This window comes from Carassius carassius, chromosome 6, assembly GCF_963082965.1.
Source record: "Carassius carassius chromosome 6, fCarCar2.1, whole genome shotgun sequence".
Lineage (NCBI taxonomy): Eukaryota > Metazoa > Chordata > Actinopteri > Cypriniformes > Cyprinidae > Carassius > Carassius carassius.
This window is the reverse complement of record NC_081760.1, coordinates 10,362,726-10,385,088: the sequence shown is the minus strand read 5'-3', so window position 1 is coordinate 10,385,088 and position 22,363 is coordinate 10,362,726. Positions and strand designations below refer to the sequence as shown.

At 41.4% G+C, this 22,363-nt stretch overlaps 1 protein-coding gene across 1 annotated transcript in view; it reads left to right on the top strand.

Moving 5' to 3' along the window:
• Positions 1-3,509: 3,509 nt before the first annotated feature.
• The window catches only part of LOC132142371 (E3 ubiquitin-protein ligase HECW2-like), a 53,236-nt gene continuing 34,382 nt past the window's right edge, over positions 3,510-22,363 (top strand). Inside the window, exon 1 of the mRNA XM_059552180.1 lies at positions 3,510-4,438. Within this exon, the coding sequence (XP_059408163.1) occupies positions 4,105-4,438 (334 nt within the window). The 5' untranslated portion in view covers positions 3,510-4,104. The remainder of the gene's footprint in view (positions 4,439-22,363) is intronic.

The window sequence follows — 22,363 nt, the reverse complement described above, 5'->3', positions numbered from 1 at the left end:
GATAGTGGAGCTTTTAAAGCAGCGGGGAACATGGGAGAAGATGGGGTCCAGTTAGTCATTGCAGACTTTTAGACACTGTGTGCTTTCCAGAACCATGAAGTTTTAATATTTGGTTTCCTAAAAGCTTAACTAACCAACACCCAGCTAATTTGATTGATTTATTTTTAACAAGACATTGGAAAGAGCACAAGCTACATCTTACAATGCTTTTCACTGTCTGCTGCTGCTGTTGTAAAATAGAGCAGCTGCTCCTCTGAGGATTTTCTTTGAGAGTGGCGTACAGATGCAGTACGCAGGTGAAGTAATGATGAAAAGTTTCGTTTGAAGCTTTGTATAACTGTGACGAGGGCTAATTTTAGCTTTAAAAAATGTGAAGACAGAAAAAAACTTGAAATATCTGATGGTGTCGGTGAGCACAGCACCTCGCAAGTGTTAGTGTGACGTCTGAAAAACTGTGGTGAGCATAATCTGTATCTATATTAAAAAAGATTATTCTGTCATCATTTACACACCATAATGTTGTTCCAAACCTGTATGAATTCCTTTCAATTGTTGAACACAAAAGAAGATATTTAGAAGTATGTTGGTAACCAAACAGTTGATTGTAGTTATTAACTTCATTTTTGTGCAAATTATAACTTTAAGCATAGAGGGTGGAAAATGTTGTTTAACATTAAATTTGCTGCTTTTATAGTAAATTTGTAATTTAATCATTGTGAATCATCGTTGACTTATGAATAGGTGAATTCAGCAAATTATCATTATGAAAACATAATTTAAATAAAAGAGATTTTTTTAGGTCTTTTACAATCGTTTGAATGTCACCACATCCAGCACATGTGTAATGCAGCACATTTATACTGGCTTGCATGTTCTGTTTGACAGCATGAGCAATCCTGCGCTCTTTAGAGTAAGATTACTAAAGCATGCTTCACGGAAAGGTAAACATACTTCACTTGTCACCCCTCAACCGCCCTTCTTCCCCTTTTTCATTGATAATGACATTTCCCAGGAAAGTTTCTCGCAGCCACACTTTTAAACAATGCAGCAGAGATGTGTGGGAGAGTGAGTGAACAGCATGGTAGTTACATAAGAACCAGACCGCCCAGTGGGACCTTCTCAACTCCTGCTCGACAGCCTTACTTGCCCATTTTATTTATTTTTTTTATCTTAAGCCACATTGACAACGGCGTATTCACATGGTTAACTAAACTGCCATCAGAAATGTTAGTATACTTCCGTTCAGAAGTTTGGGTGAAAATGTAGAGTGAAAAAATGTCATCATGAATGCACAAAAGAGAGCAAAGGCGTGTTTCAAAACTTTCAGTAAATAATGACAGACATTTTTTCTCTGTTAGAAGTTTAACAGCACCAGTCCTCATGCATTTGGATTTTATCCAGAATGTTCAAAAATCCTTTTGTCTTTCACAAAAGAAATACTGACATACAGGTTTGAGTAAATGATGTGTAAATAATGCCATTTTTGGGTAAACTATTTTTTAAAGATCTCTGCACCAATCAGAGTCATCTAACCATGTAAACAGTATATGGCTACAGAAGTCATTAAAGTATTATGTTTATGATCTTATGCCTTGCATGTGTTCATATGTCATATCTGATAAATGGTTTTCATTTTGTCTCTATCATTTGCTCTGTCTCCTCTGTAGTTATGTAACTTCCCCTGCAACGTCTGATCTTGATCACACTTTCTTTCCAGACTTTCATTGCTTTCTCTTCTGTTTCTTATTTGCTCTGTATCTGTTTTTCTCTCCACTTCTCTATATCTGGGTAATTGGATCCATATTAAACCAGAGCACTGTGATTTATTACAATGGCTTCACTCTGTCAAAAGCAAACTACTTGTGGTGTATTTGAATTAAAAATTGTCCATTTTTGGAATTAAGCAGAACTGAATTTGTTCTTTTTATAGGCAGCATCTAACTGATAAAGTCCCTGTTCAAAAAAATGCAGTGGCGTATTATGGTATTAGATGCAATTGTTTTTATATACTATATGTGTCTTAAGTGTCAAGTTTTTGAAATTGAGATTTATACATCATCTGAAAGCTAAATAAGCTTTCCATTGATGTATGGTTTATTAGGATAGGACTATATTTGGCCGAGATACAACTATTTAAAAATCTGGAATCAGGGTGCAAAAAAATCTAAATACTGAGAAAATCACCTTTAAAGTTGTCCAAATGAATTCTTAGCAATGCATGTTACTAATCATAAATTACATTTTGATATATTTGATATATGTAGTGTAGGAAATGTAAAAATATCTTCATGGAACAAGATCTTTACTTAATATCCTAATGATTTTTGGCATAAAAGAAAAATGGTACTGATTAATCATCACAATCATTTACTGTAGTGTTTACTTCAAAACAACGTACTTGGATGGGGCAATATCTATAACTGGTCTATAGACACAGTGAGACAGCTCGTGGATAATTTTCGCAGTTGTATAGAAGTATCTTGCGTTTGGTTGTTGGCCAGGACGTCCTGAGGTAAGTTGGGCAGGCCACATCACTCTGTGTTTCACACCCTTTTGGAAATCTGCACTGACAACTCGACCAGAAACAGCTAATTTAGGAGCCTCTATGCTTTTAGAAAGCAGGGCTGACTGAGAGAGAGAGAGAGAAAGGGAGGGAAAATGGTAGTGTAATCATTCAAGTAAGAAAGAGCATTACAAAAGGATTACCCAGTGATGCTTCTGGGCAGTATTTTAAAATATTTTGTGTGCGTGTGTTTCTACCTTTTCAATTCATTCATTTTTCCCTTTTCTTTTAGGCATCACTCGTCCTCCCTCTATGTCTGCTGCTCCCCCCATTGACCAAACTCCAGCGTGGAATCCCACCATGTCTCAACCCCTATCTTGGACCTGAATTCAAAGCGGAGATCAGATTCTTAACATCCCAATCTTATCTTAATCTTATTCCACATTTAGCTTCTACAAATGGACAGGAACAATCCAGCCTGCATTAAAGGAAAGGAAGTAGTGATGTCCATAGCAGGCCATTCAGACAGAAACTATTATGATACGGAGAAAGTTTCTATAATCAGTTCATTTGTTTCTTTCAATGCTTTAATCCCTCAGAGACTGTGAATATGGACCGTTGATAGTCCTGACTGGTGTCCAGCAGCCTTTGTTTTCTTTTTCATTTCTGGATTGGATGCTTATGTGATACTTCAGTGGCATAAACGCAAGGATATTGGGTATTTCGGAAGTGGGTTATATAATTGTCTTTTTAGTTGCCAAAGCCCAATTCCACGGAACTTGGAAAAAGAGAAAACCGCGCCAATCCAAATCTCAACCTTGAGTTAAAGCCACTTGGCACATAGAAACAACCTCTGCATGACTTCCACCATTTCTCAAAGACTTTGGAAATGAACTTTTGAGAGATCTGACTTGCATTGGATGCCCTTCGAGACTCAGAAAGTACCATTCAGTCTTGTTAGCAATTTCAGAAGTCAAATATAAATATACTCTTCATTTTAGATGGTTTTTTTTTGTGAACTTACAGAAGGAAAAAAACTTCTGCCAATAAGGGCATGTTGTCACTTTTTAAGGCAACTACGGGGCTAGTAAGGCCACTTGGCACACAGAAACAAGCCTGATTGACTTCAATCATTCCTCAAAGACTTTGAATGTGAACCTTTGAGAGATCTGACTGGCATTGGATGCTCTTGGAAAAGTTTTTTTTTTTTTTTTTTTTGGAGGCTCAGCAATCCTTCAATCTTCTGGATTAGTTGTGTTTAAGATTCCATACACCCTAGATTGTTAGGAGTTTTGGAAATCAAGTACATTTACTCATCGTTTTAGATGACACCACCACTTTCAGAGAACTTAAGGAAGGAGAACATTTCTGCCAACTAGTGCTGTTGGTGCCTCTTGGCCGTGAACCCATATCCCAACCCCTTTCTCTCCTTTTTTGGCCATTTGCAACCTATTTCTTACCTTCATCTCATCCCGACCTTCACCATTCGCCCCTCACTTGCCACGGCAGTCCTCCCTCCCCGTTCCCGCCCCCACCCTCCTCCTCCTCATCATCCTACACCTTCCCAACACCACACTTCCCACCCCTCCAATCAAGTCACCATGGCCACAGGTACTACCACCACCGCCCATGAACATCTCCTGGTGGTGCGGAGGCGCAGCCCGCACATGCGTTACACACTGTGCCCAGAAAACCTTCGCAGCCTTTCGGCACAGGGTGGCTCTGGGAATGGGGTGAACTCTAGAGGAGGAGTTTCTGAACCGATGGGCCTGCAGCGGGCCAACAGTGACACTGACCTGGTGACATCGGATAGCCGTTCCTCCTTAACTTCCTCTACATACCAGTTTACGCTTGGGCGAGGGCACAACCTGGTCATCTCTTGGGATATCAAGGAGGAGGTGGATGCCACTGACTGGATTGGGCTGTACCACATTGGTAAGATGCTTTGGGGTCTGGGTAAACTCTCTGTTGAAAGTAATTCCTTGTTATGGAAGGTAGACTTATATTTACTTATTGTTATTTACTTTTGCATTCATTTTTATCACTGGCTCTTTTTCTTTTTTTCTTTTTTTTGGAAACACACCTTGCAGGACTTTTATAATGCTACAATGCATGATTTATGTGGAGCTAACAGAATTACAGAAAATAATCAACACTCCCCCAGTCTGGTCAAAACGTACAGCTTTGTTTGATCTAATGTTGTTAATTAAGGATACTCAAGCAAGCAAATTGCAATTACGTTTGGAGGTAAAGGTTTGTTGTCCCAAAATAATAATTTTTCATGCAAAGAATGTAGCCTATCGATGTTGTGCAGTTTAGAATGTTTTGTTACATTTTTATCAGGGGTTCATTATTGTCTGGTTAAAGGTAATTGAGTAACTGTTTAAATTATGTTTTGAAAGATATATGAACAGGTTCTCGAAATTAGAGTTCGAGAAAACCATTTCTGGGGTGTAAATGTGGATGAATGCTGGAAAAAATATTATTCTCTTTTGCTGCTCCATTGATTTGAATACAGACATGCTGTGACCCAGAGGTTTTTGTATGACTAATTGCATGAGTCATTGCATGAGTGATTCTGGTAATGGTATATTATAATATAAAATTATATATATATATATATATATATATATATATATAAACACTAGGGGTGTAACGGTTCACAAAATTCACGGTTCGGTTCGATACGATACAATGGTGTCACGGTTCGGTTCGGAACGGTTCGGTACGTTTTAAATACAGCAAAAAGAAAAAATTGGCAGATAAATTTCCTTGATTTTTAAAAAAACTTTATTTATTAAAACTAACAAAGTATGTTTTTTTTTTTACAATGATGGACCTATTCTTTACCCATCTTCTATAGTGTTTTCTTAGCAGCATACTGTATAAAACAAAAACAGCTCCTTATAAAAAATTTAAATGTTATATTATTGTAGTAGTTATGAACAAATACAAAGATGTAACTTTTTATATGGAACTCTATAACTCTTTATATTGAGTGTGTTTTTACTCAATTGGTCCTCTATAGGGCTTATGTTTTTTGGAACAAAGCAGGAATTACGGTCTGTCTGAAATGGGCTTGTGAAGGAATATTGTAACTGGGCTCAATTACATTAAGCATGTTCTTAAAACCTACGTTTTCCACTACAGAGTAATGGGCCTTTCAGACAGGACGCGGTATGCGCGGCGCTTGCCGCTGGGTCCAGCGTTGCCCTTCAGATACAACGCGATTTGCGCTGCGCTATGGCGTAGGCGGAGTTTTAAAAACTTTTAGCGGGAGCTCTATCATAGTCTGTTGTTCCTTGAATGGAGATATGTCTCCATGACACAGCTTTCCTGACGATGTCCCTATACTACCTCAAACTTGTATCGTACAGCTCAGGAAATTCTGACACACAGTACTGTACTAGCCGTTCATTCATTTTGATTTCCGTGCTTGTTTTGGATCCTATTGGTCGCGCTGGTAATCGTCACAGAGCGCAGCGGCAAAAGTTGAACTATTTTGAACTTTGACCGCGGCGTGCGCGCAAGCACGCAAATGATGCGCACCACTGCGCTTGCGCTTTGGTCGACGCAGCAACAAAACTTCCTTGCGCGGAGCAAGCCATTGAGATGAATGGGTTTTATAGCGCAGCGCCGCGCATACCGCGTCCTGTGTGAAAGGCCCATAAAGGCGCTCGCTCACTCAGTAGCCTACGCGCTGAAGGCTCGTTGCAAAATGGCTAAAATGCGTTTAACAGACCAGAAATAGAAGATCCTCCAATAACCAACAGGTCTGGTGTTTGGGTGCACTTTGGATTCCCTGTAAGCTATAATGGTGATGATAGAATGAATGGTAAATAGTAAGGTCTCATATCCGCGGCTATAACGTAAATGTTGCCTACCAATCGCCGTGGTGATGTCTTTTGCCCTGTTTGAATCCGTCTGTCTAAATGCTGCGGGGATAGTTTGTTGCGTGTTATTTTCGCCTTTTTTTCGTCTTTTCCCAGATACTGACACACTAAGGTGATGTCGGCGTAAATGAGTTGACATGTTTCAAGTATTCCCGCTGGTGTTTTTTTTTTTTGTATTCCCGCTGGTATACCCTAGATGCGACATATCGTTGTTTTTTTTATCCACCACTCTCTTGCCATCACCATTATAGCTTACAGGGATTCCAAAGTGCACCCAAACACCAGACCTGTTGGTTATTGGAGGATCTTCTATTTCTGGTCTGTTAAATGCATTGGCCATTTTGCAACGAGCCTTCAGCGTGTATTACTGAGTGAGCGAGCGCCTGACTGAGTAGCCTAACATAAACATATAAGTTGGTGTTTTTTTCTTCTTCGGGGGTGTCAGGGGCGTTGCCTGTTACGTCGTTTGGGTTATTGGGCTACCTTGTTGAACGCATATCATTATATTTCACAATTTTTTATTTATTTTCCAAATATAATTAATTAGTCCAATGAACCGTTCAGTCCATAATGCGTACCGCGTACCGAACCGAAAGCCTCGTACCGAACGGTTCAATACGAATACGCGTATCGTTACACCCCTAATAAACACACACACACACACACACACACACACATGTTGGGTATCCATGTTTAATGGGGACATTCCATAGCCATAATGGTTTTTCGACTGTACAAACTATATTTTCTATTTCCCTACCCCAATATTGCCATCTTTGTGGGGACATTTTGTTCCCCAAAGTTTATACCTGAACCACACATGCACACAAAAGGCTATTTATTGATATTTAAGTTAATTAAATATTTTAACAAATGAATGGTGCTTTGTCATTTGATTAGACTCAAACCAATGTAAAATTGTTTTCAAATGGCTAAAAACCACTGATCTATAATAGAGAACTGGATTGCTCATGACGTCATGAAAGTGAAGCCACCGCGCCGCCATAATGGTAATCCCTAGTGTGCGTAAACATTCTATTTGATTAATGGGAAATTGTATGATTTTAATGAGAAAACATCACAGCACAAGTCAGCGTTAAAAAGCTATGTTCATTACAGTAGCAAACATCATGAACATGTTAAACATCAGATGGACACAACCTCAACATATATATAACAAATGACAAAGTGCTCATTCTGAAATCTGAAGAAAGATTTATGCTTTGTATACTTTTATTTGCCTTGTAAAGTTATTCATTGTTTATATCATTTTGTTATAGTGTTTTTATACGTAATTCGGTGCTAAGTGCAAATGTTTCAACAATGATTTCGTTAACATCATTCATTTGGAAGCAGGTAATTATTTAAACGGTGGTTAAATTCATTATTAATTTAGCTTACAACATTTTACATGCAAACAGTAATGCTAGTAAACATATTTGCATGTTATATGGAGGTAAGAGGAAAAGAAAATGCCATTAAAACATTTCTGAAGATGGTCAGTTTCTCTCAGAGATACATTCATATAAACCACATGTTTGTCTTTATTTCGAGCATTCAACAGTGAGCTTGATTTGCCTTGTACAGTGTTTTTTCCTCTTTACAGACTTACAGACACAAATTACATTTTGGGAAATTATTGCAATGCACTTTGTTTGCAATTCCGGAAAATAAAGACAGGCCAGAATAAAACTAAAAATCTGTTCTGATTTATGGCTGGTCGACTGGTGCATCTCTAGAAGCCATGTTGATGAAGCAAGTGAATGAGCAAATGAAAACAAATGGATTGCTGACTCTTATGCACTGAGCGAATTGCATGGTGTTATTAGCTACATTTTATCTTGTCTTCTCCTCCGCACTTGCACTGATGGTTGTCTCTGTATACTCAGCACTATTTCTGATGGCTTTGAGATTTTGATTTGAAGAGGAGAAGTGGGAGGATGAGTGAAACTGTAACGCCACACCAGCAGAGGGAGCTCTCACCGGAGTATTGACTGTTCATCACTCCCTCTGCTTCTACAGTCATTTCCTGTTTTGGACTATTTAATAGGTGTCAGCATGTTACTTCACTGCAAAGTATTGCCAGTTTACCTGCCTTACCGAGCGTTATCCTTGTGAGTATTCTAACTGCCGTTTTGTTCACGACTTGTTTCCTCATTCATGTCTCTTGAATTGCCCCATTGGATTTACTGCTTGATTGAACTGATGTTTGTGTATGACCTGTTTGCCTGCCTACTCGTCTATGCCTACTGGATTACCCCTGTGTATGTTGAAGGATCGGACTGCCATTACGGTATTGACACTTTGCCTGGTTACACAACTCTGATTGTAAGATCTTCCCTTAATAAACTCCTGCAAATGGATTCACATTCTGCCTCAGCCTCTTCATTACAGAATACTTTGCCTCAACTGAATCCAGCAGAAGTTACTAATATGCAAGCGGCATTCGCTTATCAAAGTGAAGTCTTAAAGGGGTACCAAGATCAGTTGAGTAAACTTCAAGCAGTCAACAAGCACTTGACGAGCTACATCCAGTCACTTCCATCAACCAAGTCTAGAGCGGTGAGTTTTGCACTACCCGATAAATTTGATGGTTCTGCTGATAGATGTCGGGTCTTTGTTCGTCAAGTGAAGATTTATTTAGACAATCAGGAAGACAAGTTCTCTGATCTCTGACGAAACTCTGACGAAAAGAAATGTGCCGTCATGATGTCTTTGTTGTCTGGGAAGGCGATTGACTGGGCTGCAGCTGTTTGGGATACTGACATGAGATTCAGACGATCCTTTGACTATTTCCTGCAACAACTTCAAAAAGTGTTTGAATATCCCGCAGGGGGCAAGGATATATCAACTCAACTTCTGCAAATGTCGCAAGGAATCAGAACAGCCGCAGAGTACGCCATCTTGTTTCACACCCTCGCTGCTCAGAGTGGGTGGAATGATGTTTCTCTAAAAGCCATATTCCAGAGAAGCCTCAACACGGATCTTCAGGCAGAGCTAGTATGTAAAGGAGAAAATTCATCGTTTACTGACTTCGTCACATGCAATCAAGATGGATAACTTGATGAGACCGACTCCGTGAGGAAGGTATATGAAGGAAATACCGCCTGTTATCCCAACTGCAATTAAAACTATAACGACCGATACTGCCAAGTTCTGGGAAGAACCCATGCAAGTCAACTTTACCAAACTCTCTGATAGTGAACGAGCACGGCGATGCCATCTCCATCTCTGTTTCTACTGTGGTGAACCAGGCCATCGTTGCCAGAGATGTCCACACAAGGCCCAGAAACCCATTTTGGTAAATATGGAACACTTGTCATTACCTAATAATCAATCCTTAAAACTTCCCCTTACCTTGAAAACTGAAGAACTGTCCATCTCATTGACAGCATGATCGATTCCGGAGCTGCATTAAATCTCATTCATGAAGATATCATCAAGAAGTAACCCACCCATTAAGATCAAGGCCATCAACGACACAGCAATCGGAACTGGAATAATTCAACAAACCAAAACTCTTACATTGCAAGTGGGGTTATTTCACTAAGAGTCCATATCCCTCTATGTCGTGAACTCTCCTAAGCATGAAGTCATCCTAGGATTCCCATGGCTGTCCATTCACGACCCCGTCCTGTCCTGGCATCAGGGTGAGTTGACCAAGTGGTCAGTCTTTTGTGAAAGTCACTTTTTCTCGTCAGTTCCCCAGCCTTGCTGTATCACTAGTCTTGAAAGTCCCTCGAGTACGAAGACTGTTAATATTCCCCCCTGTTACGATGACCTAGCAGAGGTCTTTAGCAAAACTAAGGCAACACAACTACCACCTCATCGTCCATGGGACTGTAGTATTGATTTACTCCCCAATGCCATGCCTCCCAAGAGTCGTGTTTATCCCTTATCTCGTACAGAATCCCAAGCCATAGAGGATTATATTGAGGAGGCCCTGAGTACAGGACTCATCCGACCTTCCACGTCTCCAGCTGCAGCAGGGTTCTTCTTTGTGGAGAAAAAGGACGGAGGACTCAGGCCCTGTATTGATTATCGAGGATTAAACAATGTCACAATAAAATTCCGCTACCCTTTGCCATTGGTCCCTTCAGCTCTGGAACAGCTCCGTGAAGCGAGGATTTACACCAAACTAAACCTACGAAGTGCATACAACCTCATTCGCATCAAGGAGGGCGACAGGTGGAAGACTGCCTTCCTCACCACTAGAGGGCACTATGAGGATCAGGTCATGCCGTATGGACTTGCCAGTGCACCCGCTGTTTTCCAGTCCTTCATAAATGAAATCTTCCGTGACTTGCTGAACCAGTACGTAATTGCATACATTGATGACATTCTCATCTACTCCAAGTTTGAAGCAGAACACATTAACCATGTCAAGACCGTCCTCACTCGGCTCCTGAAGAATCACCTGTACGTCAAGGCAGAGAAATGTGAGTTTCACGTCAAGCAGACCTCATTCCTGGGTTATCATATTAGTCATCAGGGTGTTAAGATGGACGAGGCCAAGGTCAAGGCAGTAACGTAATGGCCCCAACCTTCCACTGTCAGGGAACTTCAGAGATTCCTGGGATTTGCTAACTTTTACAGAAGGTTCATTAGAAATTACAGCATGGTTGCATCACCACTGACATCACTCCTCAAGGGAAAACCTTCCAAACTCAGGTGGAGTGAGGAGGCTACTCAAGCATTCACCATCTTACAAGTTAAATTTACTACGGCTCCTATCCTCAAGCACCCTGACCCCAACTTACCATTCATCGTGGAAGTCGATGCCTCGGACTCAGGCATTGGAGCCGTACTCTCCCAGCGCCATGGTCAACCGGGTAAACTGCACCCTTGTGCATTCCTTTCCAGGAAGTTAACGGCAGCTGAACAAAACTATGATGTGGGGAATAAGGAACTCCTGTCAATGAAAGCAGCGATAGAGCAATGGAGGCACTGGCTCGAGGGAGCAGTCCACCCATTCCAGGTGATTACCGATCATAAAAACCTGAAGTACATTAAAAGTGCAAAACGACTTAACCCTCGCCAAGCTCGATGGTCCCTCTTCTTGACACGATTCCAATTCTCATTGACTTATCGCCCAGGAAGTAAAAACAGTAAGGCAGATGCTTTATCCAGTCAGTTTGATCTTCTCATGAACAACAAAACCCCAGAATACATTCTTCCTCCATCTGTAATCATTGCCCCAATTACTTAGCATATCATGGAGGAGATCCAACGGGAACAGATTCAAGATCCAGCTCCTACCAACTGCCCCCCTAACCTCCATTATGTTCCACAAGGTCTGCGCCCCCAGGGTCATTCAGTGGGTCCACTCCTCTGTCAGCTCTGGCCACCCAGGTATCTCCCGCACTCTACACCTGTTACGTAACTCCTTCTGGTAGCCTTCAATGTCCAAGGACGTCACTAATTACGTCGAAGCTTGTCAGGTTTGTGCTCAATCTAAGACCCCCAAAGAATTACCCTCTGGACTCCTGAAACCTCTGGCCATTCCACAACGTCCCTGGTCTCAACTCTCAATAGAATTTGTTACAGACGTACCGTTGTCCCATGCTTTCACGACAATCCTGGTTATCATAGACAGGTTCTCCAAGTCCTGCCGGTTAGTCCCCTTAAAATGACTCCACACCGCCATGGAGACAGCACAGACTATGTTCCACCATGTATTCAGGAACTATGGAATCCCGGAGGATATCGTCAGTGACAGAGGTACACAGTTTACATCCCAAGTATGGAGAGCATTCTGCAAAAAGCTGGATATCAACGTCAGTCTCACCTCTGGTTATCATCCACAAGCCAATGATTCAGGTGGAAAGATTGAATCAGGAACTAGGCAGATACTTACGGTCCTATTGTAGCAGAGAACAGCATTGATGGTCAGAATTCCTCCCATGGGCAGAGTATGCACAGAACTCACTGACTCATTCGTCTACAGGTCTGACCGCTTTCCAGTGTGTCCTCGGATACCAACCTCCTATGTTCCTGTGGTCTGGCGAACCATCATCAGTCCCCGCTGTGGATGATTGGATTCGTCAGAGCGAGAGGGTGTGGGACAGTGCTCACGTCTGCCTCCAATGAGCTGTCAGAGTACATGAACTCCAGGCTAACAAGCGACGTCAGCCACATCCTTCCTACCAACCAGGACAACGGGTCTGGCTCTCTACACGGGATCTCAAGTAGCGGCTACCAAGCAGGAAGCTCAGCCCAAGGTACGTTGGCCCTTTCAAAATTCTACAAAGAATCAATGAAGTCACGTACCAATTAGAGCTTCCTGCTAACTACCGTAGCTCTCCCTCCTTCCATGTCTCACTGCTGAAACTGGTCCACACGGATGCTGACCCAAATCATGAGGCTCAAGAGCCACCGCCGCCACTGGACATTGATGGAGCACCGGCCTACAAGGTCAAGGAATTATTGGACTCGAGAAGGAGAGGGGGTCAGCTCCAATATTTTGTGGACTGGGAGGGCTATGGTCCTGAGGAGAGGTCATGGGTAGCCGCCAGCGACATTCTGGATCTGTCTCTCACGGAGGACTTCCATCGAGCCAGACCCGATCGACCAGCGCCACGACCACGGGGACGTCCACGCCGAGTGCCAGGAGGCACTCCTAGGGAAGGGGATTCTGTAACGCCATGCCAGCAGAGGGAGCTCTCACCGGAGTATTGACTGTTCACCACTCCCTCTGCTTCTACAGTCATTTCCTGTTTGGGACTATTTAACAGGTGTCAGCATGTTACTTCACTGCGAAGTATTGCCAGTTTACCTGCCTTACTGAGCGTTATCCTTGTGAGTATTCTGACTGCCTGTTTGTTCACGACTCTGCTTGTTTCCTCGTTCACGTCTCTTGGATTTCCCCATTGGATTTACTGCTTGATTGAACTTATGTTTGTGTATGACCTGTTTGCCTGCCTACTCGTCTATGCCTACTGGATTACTCCTGTGTATGTTGAAGGATCGGACTGCCATTACGGTATTGACACTTTGCCTGGTTACACGACTCTGATTGTAAGATCTTCCCTTAATAAACTACTGCAAATGGATTCACTATCTGCCTCAGCCTCTTCATTACAGAAACGTGTCCCATGAGACACCAACCAAACATGAACAAGCTCAACCCACCAGTATCCCTAGATACAGACTATAAGAGCAACTGCATTACAATTAACCATTCACTGACTTGCAGTGAACTATACACACATTTGTTACGTTTAGTTATATTACTATAATTTGCAATAATTGCATGTGAAGGGGGACACGTTGCATTTGATATTTCATCCTGATTTCTCTGCATAAGGTATAGTGATACTCAGCTATTTAAAAATCTTTAATAATTAAAATAGTATTGTGTGATGGGCAAAGCCATTTGACATCATATTTTTAAACAATACAAGTGACAATTTTTAGGAGTTCTTGTAAGTTACAGAAAATACATTTTAAAAATTAGTTTTGGGATCGGTCTTCTTAGGTCTAATGGCTTTAGCTATTAGTTTACAAGCTTAAAAGTTGTTAGCAAGTGGTAATGTGGAAAACACACACACACACAAAACATGCATTTTTGTTAGAATTGTAATGTAAACTAGTGAAATTTTCCTTCTTGCTTAAGAAAGAAAACTTATACTTCACAGAAATGTCTCAGCTAAAGTAAAGCACTAAACTTAATCAAATGAATCAAGGCTACTTCAGAAATACAATCTCTATAAATGTGGCTTCTTGGAAGTGGGAATTTAATGGTGTGTGCAATGGTATGATACCTTGAATTGTGCAGCTCGGTGTACTATTACTTATCTGTGATATGTCTTTCGATTTCCAATAGATAAACCAGTCGAAAAGTATTTTGAAGGGCCCTGAGTTGTATCTAGGGAGCTGAATATTGATATCATAAAACCACTCAAGCACCCACAAAAGCATGCAGTCATTACTTATGTATTATTCAGAAATAGTAAAAATATTCTTTGCATAAGATTTCATTGTTGGCTAAATGTTGCTTGTGTTTCTTCTCAAATATAAATGAATGTATAGTATACAGGTGCTGGTCATATAATTAGAATATCATCAAAAAGTTGATTTATTTCACTAATTCTATTAAAAAGTAAAACTTTATATTTATTCATTACACACATACTGGTGTATTTCAAATGTTTATTTCTTTTAATTTTGATGATTATAACTGACAACTAAGGAAAATCCCAAATTCAGGATCTCAAAAAATTTGAATATTGTGAAAAGGTTCAATATTGAAGACACCTGGTGCCACACTCTAATCAGGTAATTAACTCAAAACACCTGCAAAGGCCTTTAAATTGTCTCTCAGTCTAGTTCTGTAGGCTACACAATCATGGGGAAGACTGCTGACTTGAGAGTTGTCCAAAAGACGACCATTGACACCTTGCACAAGGAGGGCAAGACACAAAAGGTCATTGCAAAAGAGGCTGTCTGTTCACAGAGCTCTGTTTCCAAGCACATTAATAGAGAGGCAAAGGGAAGGAAAAGATGTGGTAGAAAAAAGTGTACAAGCAATAGGGATAACCGCACCTTGGAGAGGATTGTGAAACAAAACCCATTCAAAAATGTGGGGGACATTCACAAAGAGTGGACTGCAGCTAGAGTCAGTGCTTCAAGAACCACTACGCACAGACGTATGCAAGACAAGGGTTTCAGTTGTCGCATTCCTTGTGTCAAGCCACTCTTGAACAACAGACAGCATCAGTAAAGGTCTCACTTCAAAAAGGACTGGACTGCTGCTGATTGCTCCAAAGTTATGTTCTCTAATGAAAGTGCATTTTGCATTTCCTTTGGAAATCAGGGTCCCAGAGTCTGGAGGAAGAGAGGAGAGGCACACAATTCACGTTGCTTTAGGTCCAGTGTAAAGTTTCCACAGTCAGTGATGGATTGAGGTGCCATGTCATCTGCTGGTGTTGGTCCACTGTGTTTTCTGAGGTCCAAGGTCAACGCAGACGTATTGGAATGCGGGAAGTTTTAGAGCACTTCATGCTTCCTGCTGCTGACCAACTTTATGGAGATGCAGATTTTCCAACAGGACTTGGCACCTGCACACAGTACCAAAGCTACCAGTACCTGGTTTAAGGATCATGGTATCCCTGTTCTTAATTGGCCAGCAAACTTGCCTGACCTTAACCCCACAGATATTGTGAAGAGGAAGATGCGATATGCCAGACCCAAGAATGCAGAAGAGCTAAAGGCCACTATCAGAGCAACCTGGGCTCTCATAACACCTGAGCACTGCCACAGACTGATCGACTCCATGCCACACGCCGCATTCACACGATCACAGTAGACAAGTCTGGTCAATTCAGTTAGGTTTCTAACAGAATAAAGAGTATCCCACAATTACTGAACACAGGCTGCCGTCACACCAAGAAACAGGGGCTGTAAACATTTCAGAACAAACTAAGAACAAACTCACTTCTGAATGTCTGATTTTTCTTCATGGAGTCATTGTATGATTGTTTGGAATTACAAGTGGTATATTGGAAGAGGCATTTTATAATAGACACTCACTTTAAAGAAAATGTTGTCGCTCAAAGGTTTCTCTTTCATAGCTCCAGAAATTTAAAGGGATAGTTCGCCTAAAAATTACAATTCTTTCATCATTTAATTACCCTCAAGTAGTTTCAATCATCAATTTCATTCAGCTGTTGAGCATGCATGAAGATATTTGAAAGAATACTGGTAACCAAACACTTGACTGTAGCCCTTGACATAGTATGGAACAAAAAATTTAAATCTCAAATTTTTGGGACATTTGACTGATTCTCTATTTTTTTTTTTTTTTTAACTAGTCAATTTTTAACTTTTCTTCAGTAACCCTGTATTTAACCCTCTCAAGGCAGGCGTTGCTGATTTGCAACAGTTAAAAACTAAAAACCTTATTACTCCAGATACATATTTTATGTAGTACTAAAAACTTTACTAAAGGTTACTAAAGTTACTAAGTTACTAAGACTTGATTTGAGCCTGAGAGGGTTAAAGAAAATTGTATTTATTTATTTTTGTAAATTTTTTAATGTTAATAGATTTGAACAAAGAAATAAAGTGTTTCTACGCACAGGCTGTATTGATTGCAAATACAAAAATAAGACGAGTAAAGAAAATGTGGTACTTATTAAAATAATCACCCTTTACTTCAATATATGAACTCAGAAAACTGCAGTTAACAGGTTAATATAACGTTTCCCATTCTATAGCCCTATTAACATGGGATTAGTATTACCTGGTGACCTCCAGTCATTTGTAATAATTGCGGAGGTTGTCTGTGATCTTAATCCCGTGTGAATCTGCCATGTCTGTAATTTGTAAAGTAAAAACTCCCTCACAAATGACGTACCACATTTAGCCGAAAACCGAGGTCCTGTGATAATATTAGTCCCGTGCGAATCGGCATCTGTGTGATTTGGCCAGCATTTGGCAGGTCGTATCTGTTTTTTGTAAGTTTTTGGGCTAACTAGTAAAATAATGGCAATTTACTCTTAAAAACACAGCTCTAAGGCATAATACTGCCAACTGGGAGCTCAACCAGGTACCGGTGCTGGAGTATTTACATCAGACATGGGGACTTGTGACTTGGTGACTTGGACTCGAGTCGCTATTTTTAAGACTTGTGACTTGACTTGACAAAAAATAAAATACTTGAGACTTGACTCGGACTTGGAAGTTAAAGACTCGGGACTTGACTTGACTTGAGACAGGATGACTTGAATGACTTGAGTGTTAATCACATTATGTTTTCAGTTTGAATATAAAATATATAAATTATTTTTAAAAAATAAAATTGATTACTCAGCTGGAGCACAGGCTGAGAATCGCGTTGACATGTCATGACATCATCAGTCATGCCCTCTCTACCTTACGCAGACTACGCCCACTTAGATCAGATATCACATCAACATCTCAGCTTGAGGGGTACTGAGGGTCATCGCTTTTGTCGTCAATAATTCGCGCCTAAAAACGCGTGGAAATCGCTAGTCGCGCCGCTTTCTCATTGTTTCCAAAGCGCTCGGGCAGTTGCGCCCCTGAGGCATCGAGCGTGTCGCACCGCGTGTGCGTCGCGACCGCGTTGCTTCCATTATGAGCGCGCATACAGGTGGCGCATACATGGTGGGATAGGCAACATCGTGCTCGGCTTGCAGACAAGACTCTCGAATCTTATATTTTGCAAGTGCAATACCTTGTAATAGAGGTAATGACTTACGGATGTACTCTGAGAGAGAGAGATTGTGTGTGTGTGTGTGTGTGTGTGAGAGAGAGAGAGAGAGAGAGAGAAACACACTCGTGCTTCACCTGATGAAGGAAACCCAAACTGAGTCTGACTCCAATCACAACCCCAACATTCAGAAACTAATTGACAAAAAGCTGAAGTATAATTATGATGAAAAATGAAAAAAGGAATTTGAGCTCCAAACCAAACTCCAGTGTTATTCGGCCCTAAACAGAACCACAAAACTGGCAAATTACTTATCACTCAAGCAATTAAAAGAAAGACAAATCCTTTCAAAATATCGACTCAGTGATCATGATTTGGAAATAGAGATTGGTAGACATAAAAGATCCTGGCTACCGAGAGAAGAGAGGCAAACACTGTGAGCTGAATCAAACAGAGGATGAGAAACACTTCCTTCTTGTCTGCCCCAAATACAGCACTACAAGAGAAACATTCTTCCCACAGTTTGAAGCTTTGAATCGTTCATTCTTGTCTCTAAATGACTCGGAGAAACTACTCTATATACTTGGAGAGAATGAGACGGCAGTCACAATAGCTGCTAAATATTTATACACCATATACACCATACACACCATACGAAAGGGATCATTTATTGTATTCAACTGTTTTATTTTATATTCTTAATTCTATATAATTACTATTATTAATATTAGAAATATTATCTGCTGCTGCTATTTTTATTGTATTTTATTGTAATCATATTTTATTCTGTATCTAAATGCTAAATTTGGCAATACTGTAACTCAAATGTCATGCCAATAAAGCAACTTGAACTTGAACTTGAGAGAGAGAGAGAGGAGAAATGTAAGAAAGTTTAATGTTGTATGTAAACTGTGTTTGAGGGGAAGTTGTGGCCTAATGGTTAGAGAGTCGGACTTGCAATCGAAGGGTTGTGAGTTCGAGTCTCGGGCCGGCAGGAATTGTGGGTGGGGGGAGTGCATGTACAGTTCTCTCTCCACCTTCAATACCACGACTTAGGTGCCCTTGAGCAAGGCATCGAACCCCCAACTGCTCCCCGGGCGCCGCAGCATAAATGGCTGCCCACTGCTCTGGGTGTGTGTTCATAGTGTGTGTGTGTGTGTGTTCACTGCTCTGTGTGTGTGCACTTCGGATAGGTTAAATGCTGAGCACAAATTCTGAGTATGGGTCACCATACTTGGCCGAATGTCATGTCATGTCACGTCACATCGTTTGAGAGAGAGAGAGGGGGGGGGGTGTTCAGAGAGGAGTCTGTTGGATGTTTAGCTGTTATTTGTTTTATGGACTCAATGTTGAAAATGTAAAACATTTCTGTTGGCAGAAGTGAAAAATAAATAATTTTATGAAGTTACAATTTTGTTTGATTCCATGATGTATTTTACTGAACATGAGTATTTACAATGCAAATCCAAATTATTTTAATTTACTGTTACTTATATCTTGTCTTTAACTTTATTAAGATCAGATTCTGCAGGTAAAATTACAATAATAAGGTGACTTGACTTGGACTTGACTTGACTTACTACAGGACTTGACTTGACTTGACTTGACATAACTTGTGACTTGACTTGCCCGAGAAAAAAATACTTGGGACTTACTTGAGACTTGAAGGTTAAGACTTGAGACTTACTTGAGACTTGCACATGTGTGACTTGGTCCCATCTCTGATTTAAATGTGGTGTTATCATAAGAGAACTGTTCATTTGAAATATTATGGTTATCACTAACACCGGTATATCGTCACACACTAAATTAACACAATATCAATTGAGTATTGAGTATATCGTCAATACCGGTATATCGCGACACCCCAATTGTCAACATGATGTAAACAAATCACTTGTTTGATATTTTTGCAGAAAAAATGCATGAACTAAAACTATAGAACTAGAACTATAGCACAAGTAGACTATTATTAACTATAATATATAATACATATATTTTTTAAATGCAGCTTTCAGTCTGTCACCATTATGCAAACTTGAAATATCATTTTTTAATCTTTTTTTTTTCTTTTTTTTATTCGATTGCACTGCTTTTCCATTGTTTTCCGTGAATTGTTGGACTGTTGCACTCACGTCTCTTGAAGCATCTCATGCATGAAACGGCAGTCTAAAAACACGGTGCTCAAGTTAAAAGAGGTTCACTCCCATCTTCTTGCATTTTTTCCAGCCCTATGTCTCTAAGGATGTTTTCACACTGCACTCAATTCGGATTCACTTTTCACATTGAGTCCTTAGGATATACTGTCTGGAATGTAATTTTGCAAGTCCTGAAATGCGATCTGTTTGTTCAGATGGAGTGGTCCATCTGGTATATCTGATGTTAAAAGCATGCCATATGCTGAATAAACTACTTCATATCAAATCTGAACCAATTTTCCAAAAATGTTTGTTCCAATGTTCCAAAAATTTCAAACCATATACAACAGTCTTAAGAATGCATTTATTTAATTTAATTTATTTATTTAGGTAGGTAGATATATTTGTAGGAAGGTCAGACTACAAAAACTGATATTTGACCACCTTTTTGGCGCCTGTCCAAACAAGGCCTAATTCTCCCTGAAATGGGTAGAATTGATTAATTCGTTTTGTCATCAAAGGTTATTCACTCTTTTTTTCAGACACTGTTTGTGCTACATCAAAGGGGGAAAAGGAGAAATAGATTGTGTCACAGGAGGATAATCAGTAGTGGGTCATTAGGTCTCTGGTTTCTGTGGCTGTATTGATCATACAGGCTCAGGCTGGAAATTGAGGCTAATGTCAAGGACTCAGTTCTCCCACAGTGTGTCCTGTGGGTTGCAAAGGGGCGAAAAATGTCTGGTAAATTTCCGGAAATTTTACAAAAACTTTCCATGGGAACTTCGTAATTTTGGAAATATTCAAAAGTTGAAACTTACCAGGAGTTTATAGGAATTTATGGGCATTCATTAGAAATTTGGGGAAATTTATAAAACTATCATATACAAACGTAGATACTGGAGGGACTGGCATATCTAGGCCATATAACTTAACGAATGTAGAGGGCGTGGACCACCCCGCAGCATTGCAGATGTCCAGCATGGGAGGCTGCCATACCCCGAGTAGAGTGAGCCTTGGCTCCCGACAGCGGGGGACGACCAGAGGACTCGTAGGTGACGTTGATAGCCTCGACTATCCAACGACTAATAGTCTGCTTAGAAGCAGGAGAACCCCTCTTGGGGGGACCGTAGCACACAAGCAATTAGTCAGTTTTTCTCCACAGGGCAGCTCTGTGGACGTATGCGTCCAGCGCTCGAACTGGACACATACAATTTAGCTTCGCCTGGTCAGGCTCCTGAAAGGGAGGAGGACAGAAGGCCTGCAGCACTACAGGTCGTGGTGTAACAGAGGGAACCTTAGGAACATATCCCGCTTGAGGGTATATGAACGCTTTGGTCATGCCCGGTGCAAACTCAAGATAAGTAGGGGCCACAGAGAGGGCCTGAAGATCTCCCACTCTCCGCAGAGAGGTAATAGCCAACAGAAAGGAGGTTTTAAGTGTGAGATGTCTGTCTGAGATATCTTGGATAGGTTCAAACGGGGGTTTGCACATTGCCTCTAGCACCACAACCAGGTCCCAAGGGGGAATACGGGACCGTACTGGAGGTCTCAGCCTCAGTGCATCGCAGAGGAAATGTGTAACTAGGGGGTGTCTTCCCAGAGACTGGCCGTCGAGAAGGGCGTGGTAGGCCGCAATAGCCGCCACGTAGACCTTCAGCGTGGAGTGGGTCAACCCTGCAGAGAGCCTAGCCTGTAGAAACTGCAGAACTGTACCAACTGGGCAGTTTGCTGGGTCTAACTGGCGGTCTCTGCACCATGAGGTGAAGAGTTTCCACCTCAGGGCGTACAGTTTCCTCGTTGAGGGAGCTCTGGAATGGAGAAGGGTCTCAACAACCTCAGTTGAGAGACCAGCCGCTAACAGTTTTGCCCCCTCAGGGGCCACACCTACAGCTTCCACAACTCCGGGTGAGGGTGAATTATCATGCCCTGCGCCTGCAAGAGTAGGTCTGTCCTGATCGGTGTCTCCCACGGAGAGCCGTCGAGGAGCGAGACTAGATCTGAAAACCATACTCGGCCCGGCCAGGATGGGGCTACTAATAGCAGACGGGCCCCGTCCCGGCGTACTCTCGCCAGAACTCCCGGGAGCAGAGCAATAGGGGGAAAAGCGTACAGATGAAGCCTCTGCCAGGTCTGTACCATAGCGTCCAGTCCCAGGGGAGCTGGATGAACTAGAGAGAACCAAAGGGGACATTGTGATGTCTCTTGAGTCGCAAAAAGGTCTACTTGAGCCCTGCCAAATACTCTCCATATCTGCTCCACCACCTGTGGGTGAAGTCTCCATTCCCCGGGCCTCGGCCCCTGCCTCGACAGAATGCTTGACCCCATATTTAACTTCCCAGGAATATCTACTGCTCTTAATGAGAGGAGTTTGCTCTGGGACCACACCAGGATCTGGTGCGCCAGCTTGTACAAAGGGCGCGAACGCAGGGCTCCCTGGTGGTTGATGTAAGAGACCACAGATGTGTTGTCGGTGCGCACCAACACATGGTGACCCCTAAGGTCTGGGAGGAAGTGCTTCAGTGCACGATAAACTGCTAGCATTTCAGTAACCCTGTATTTAACCCTCTCAAGGCAGGCGTTGCTGATTTGCAACAGTTAAAAACTAAAAACCTTATTACTCCAGATACATATTTTATGTAGTACTAAAAACTTTACT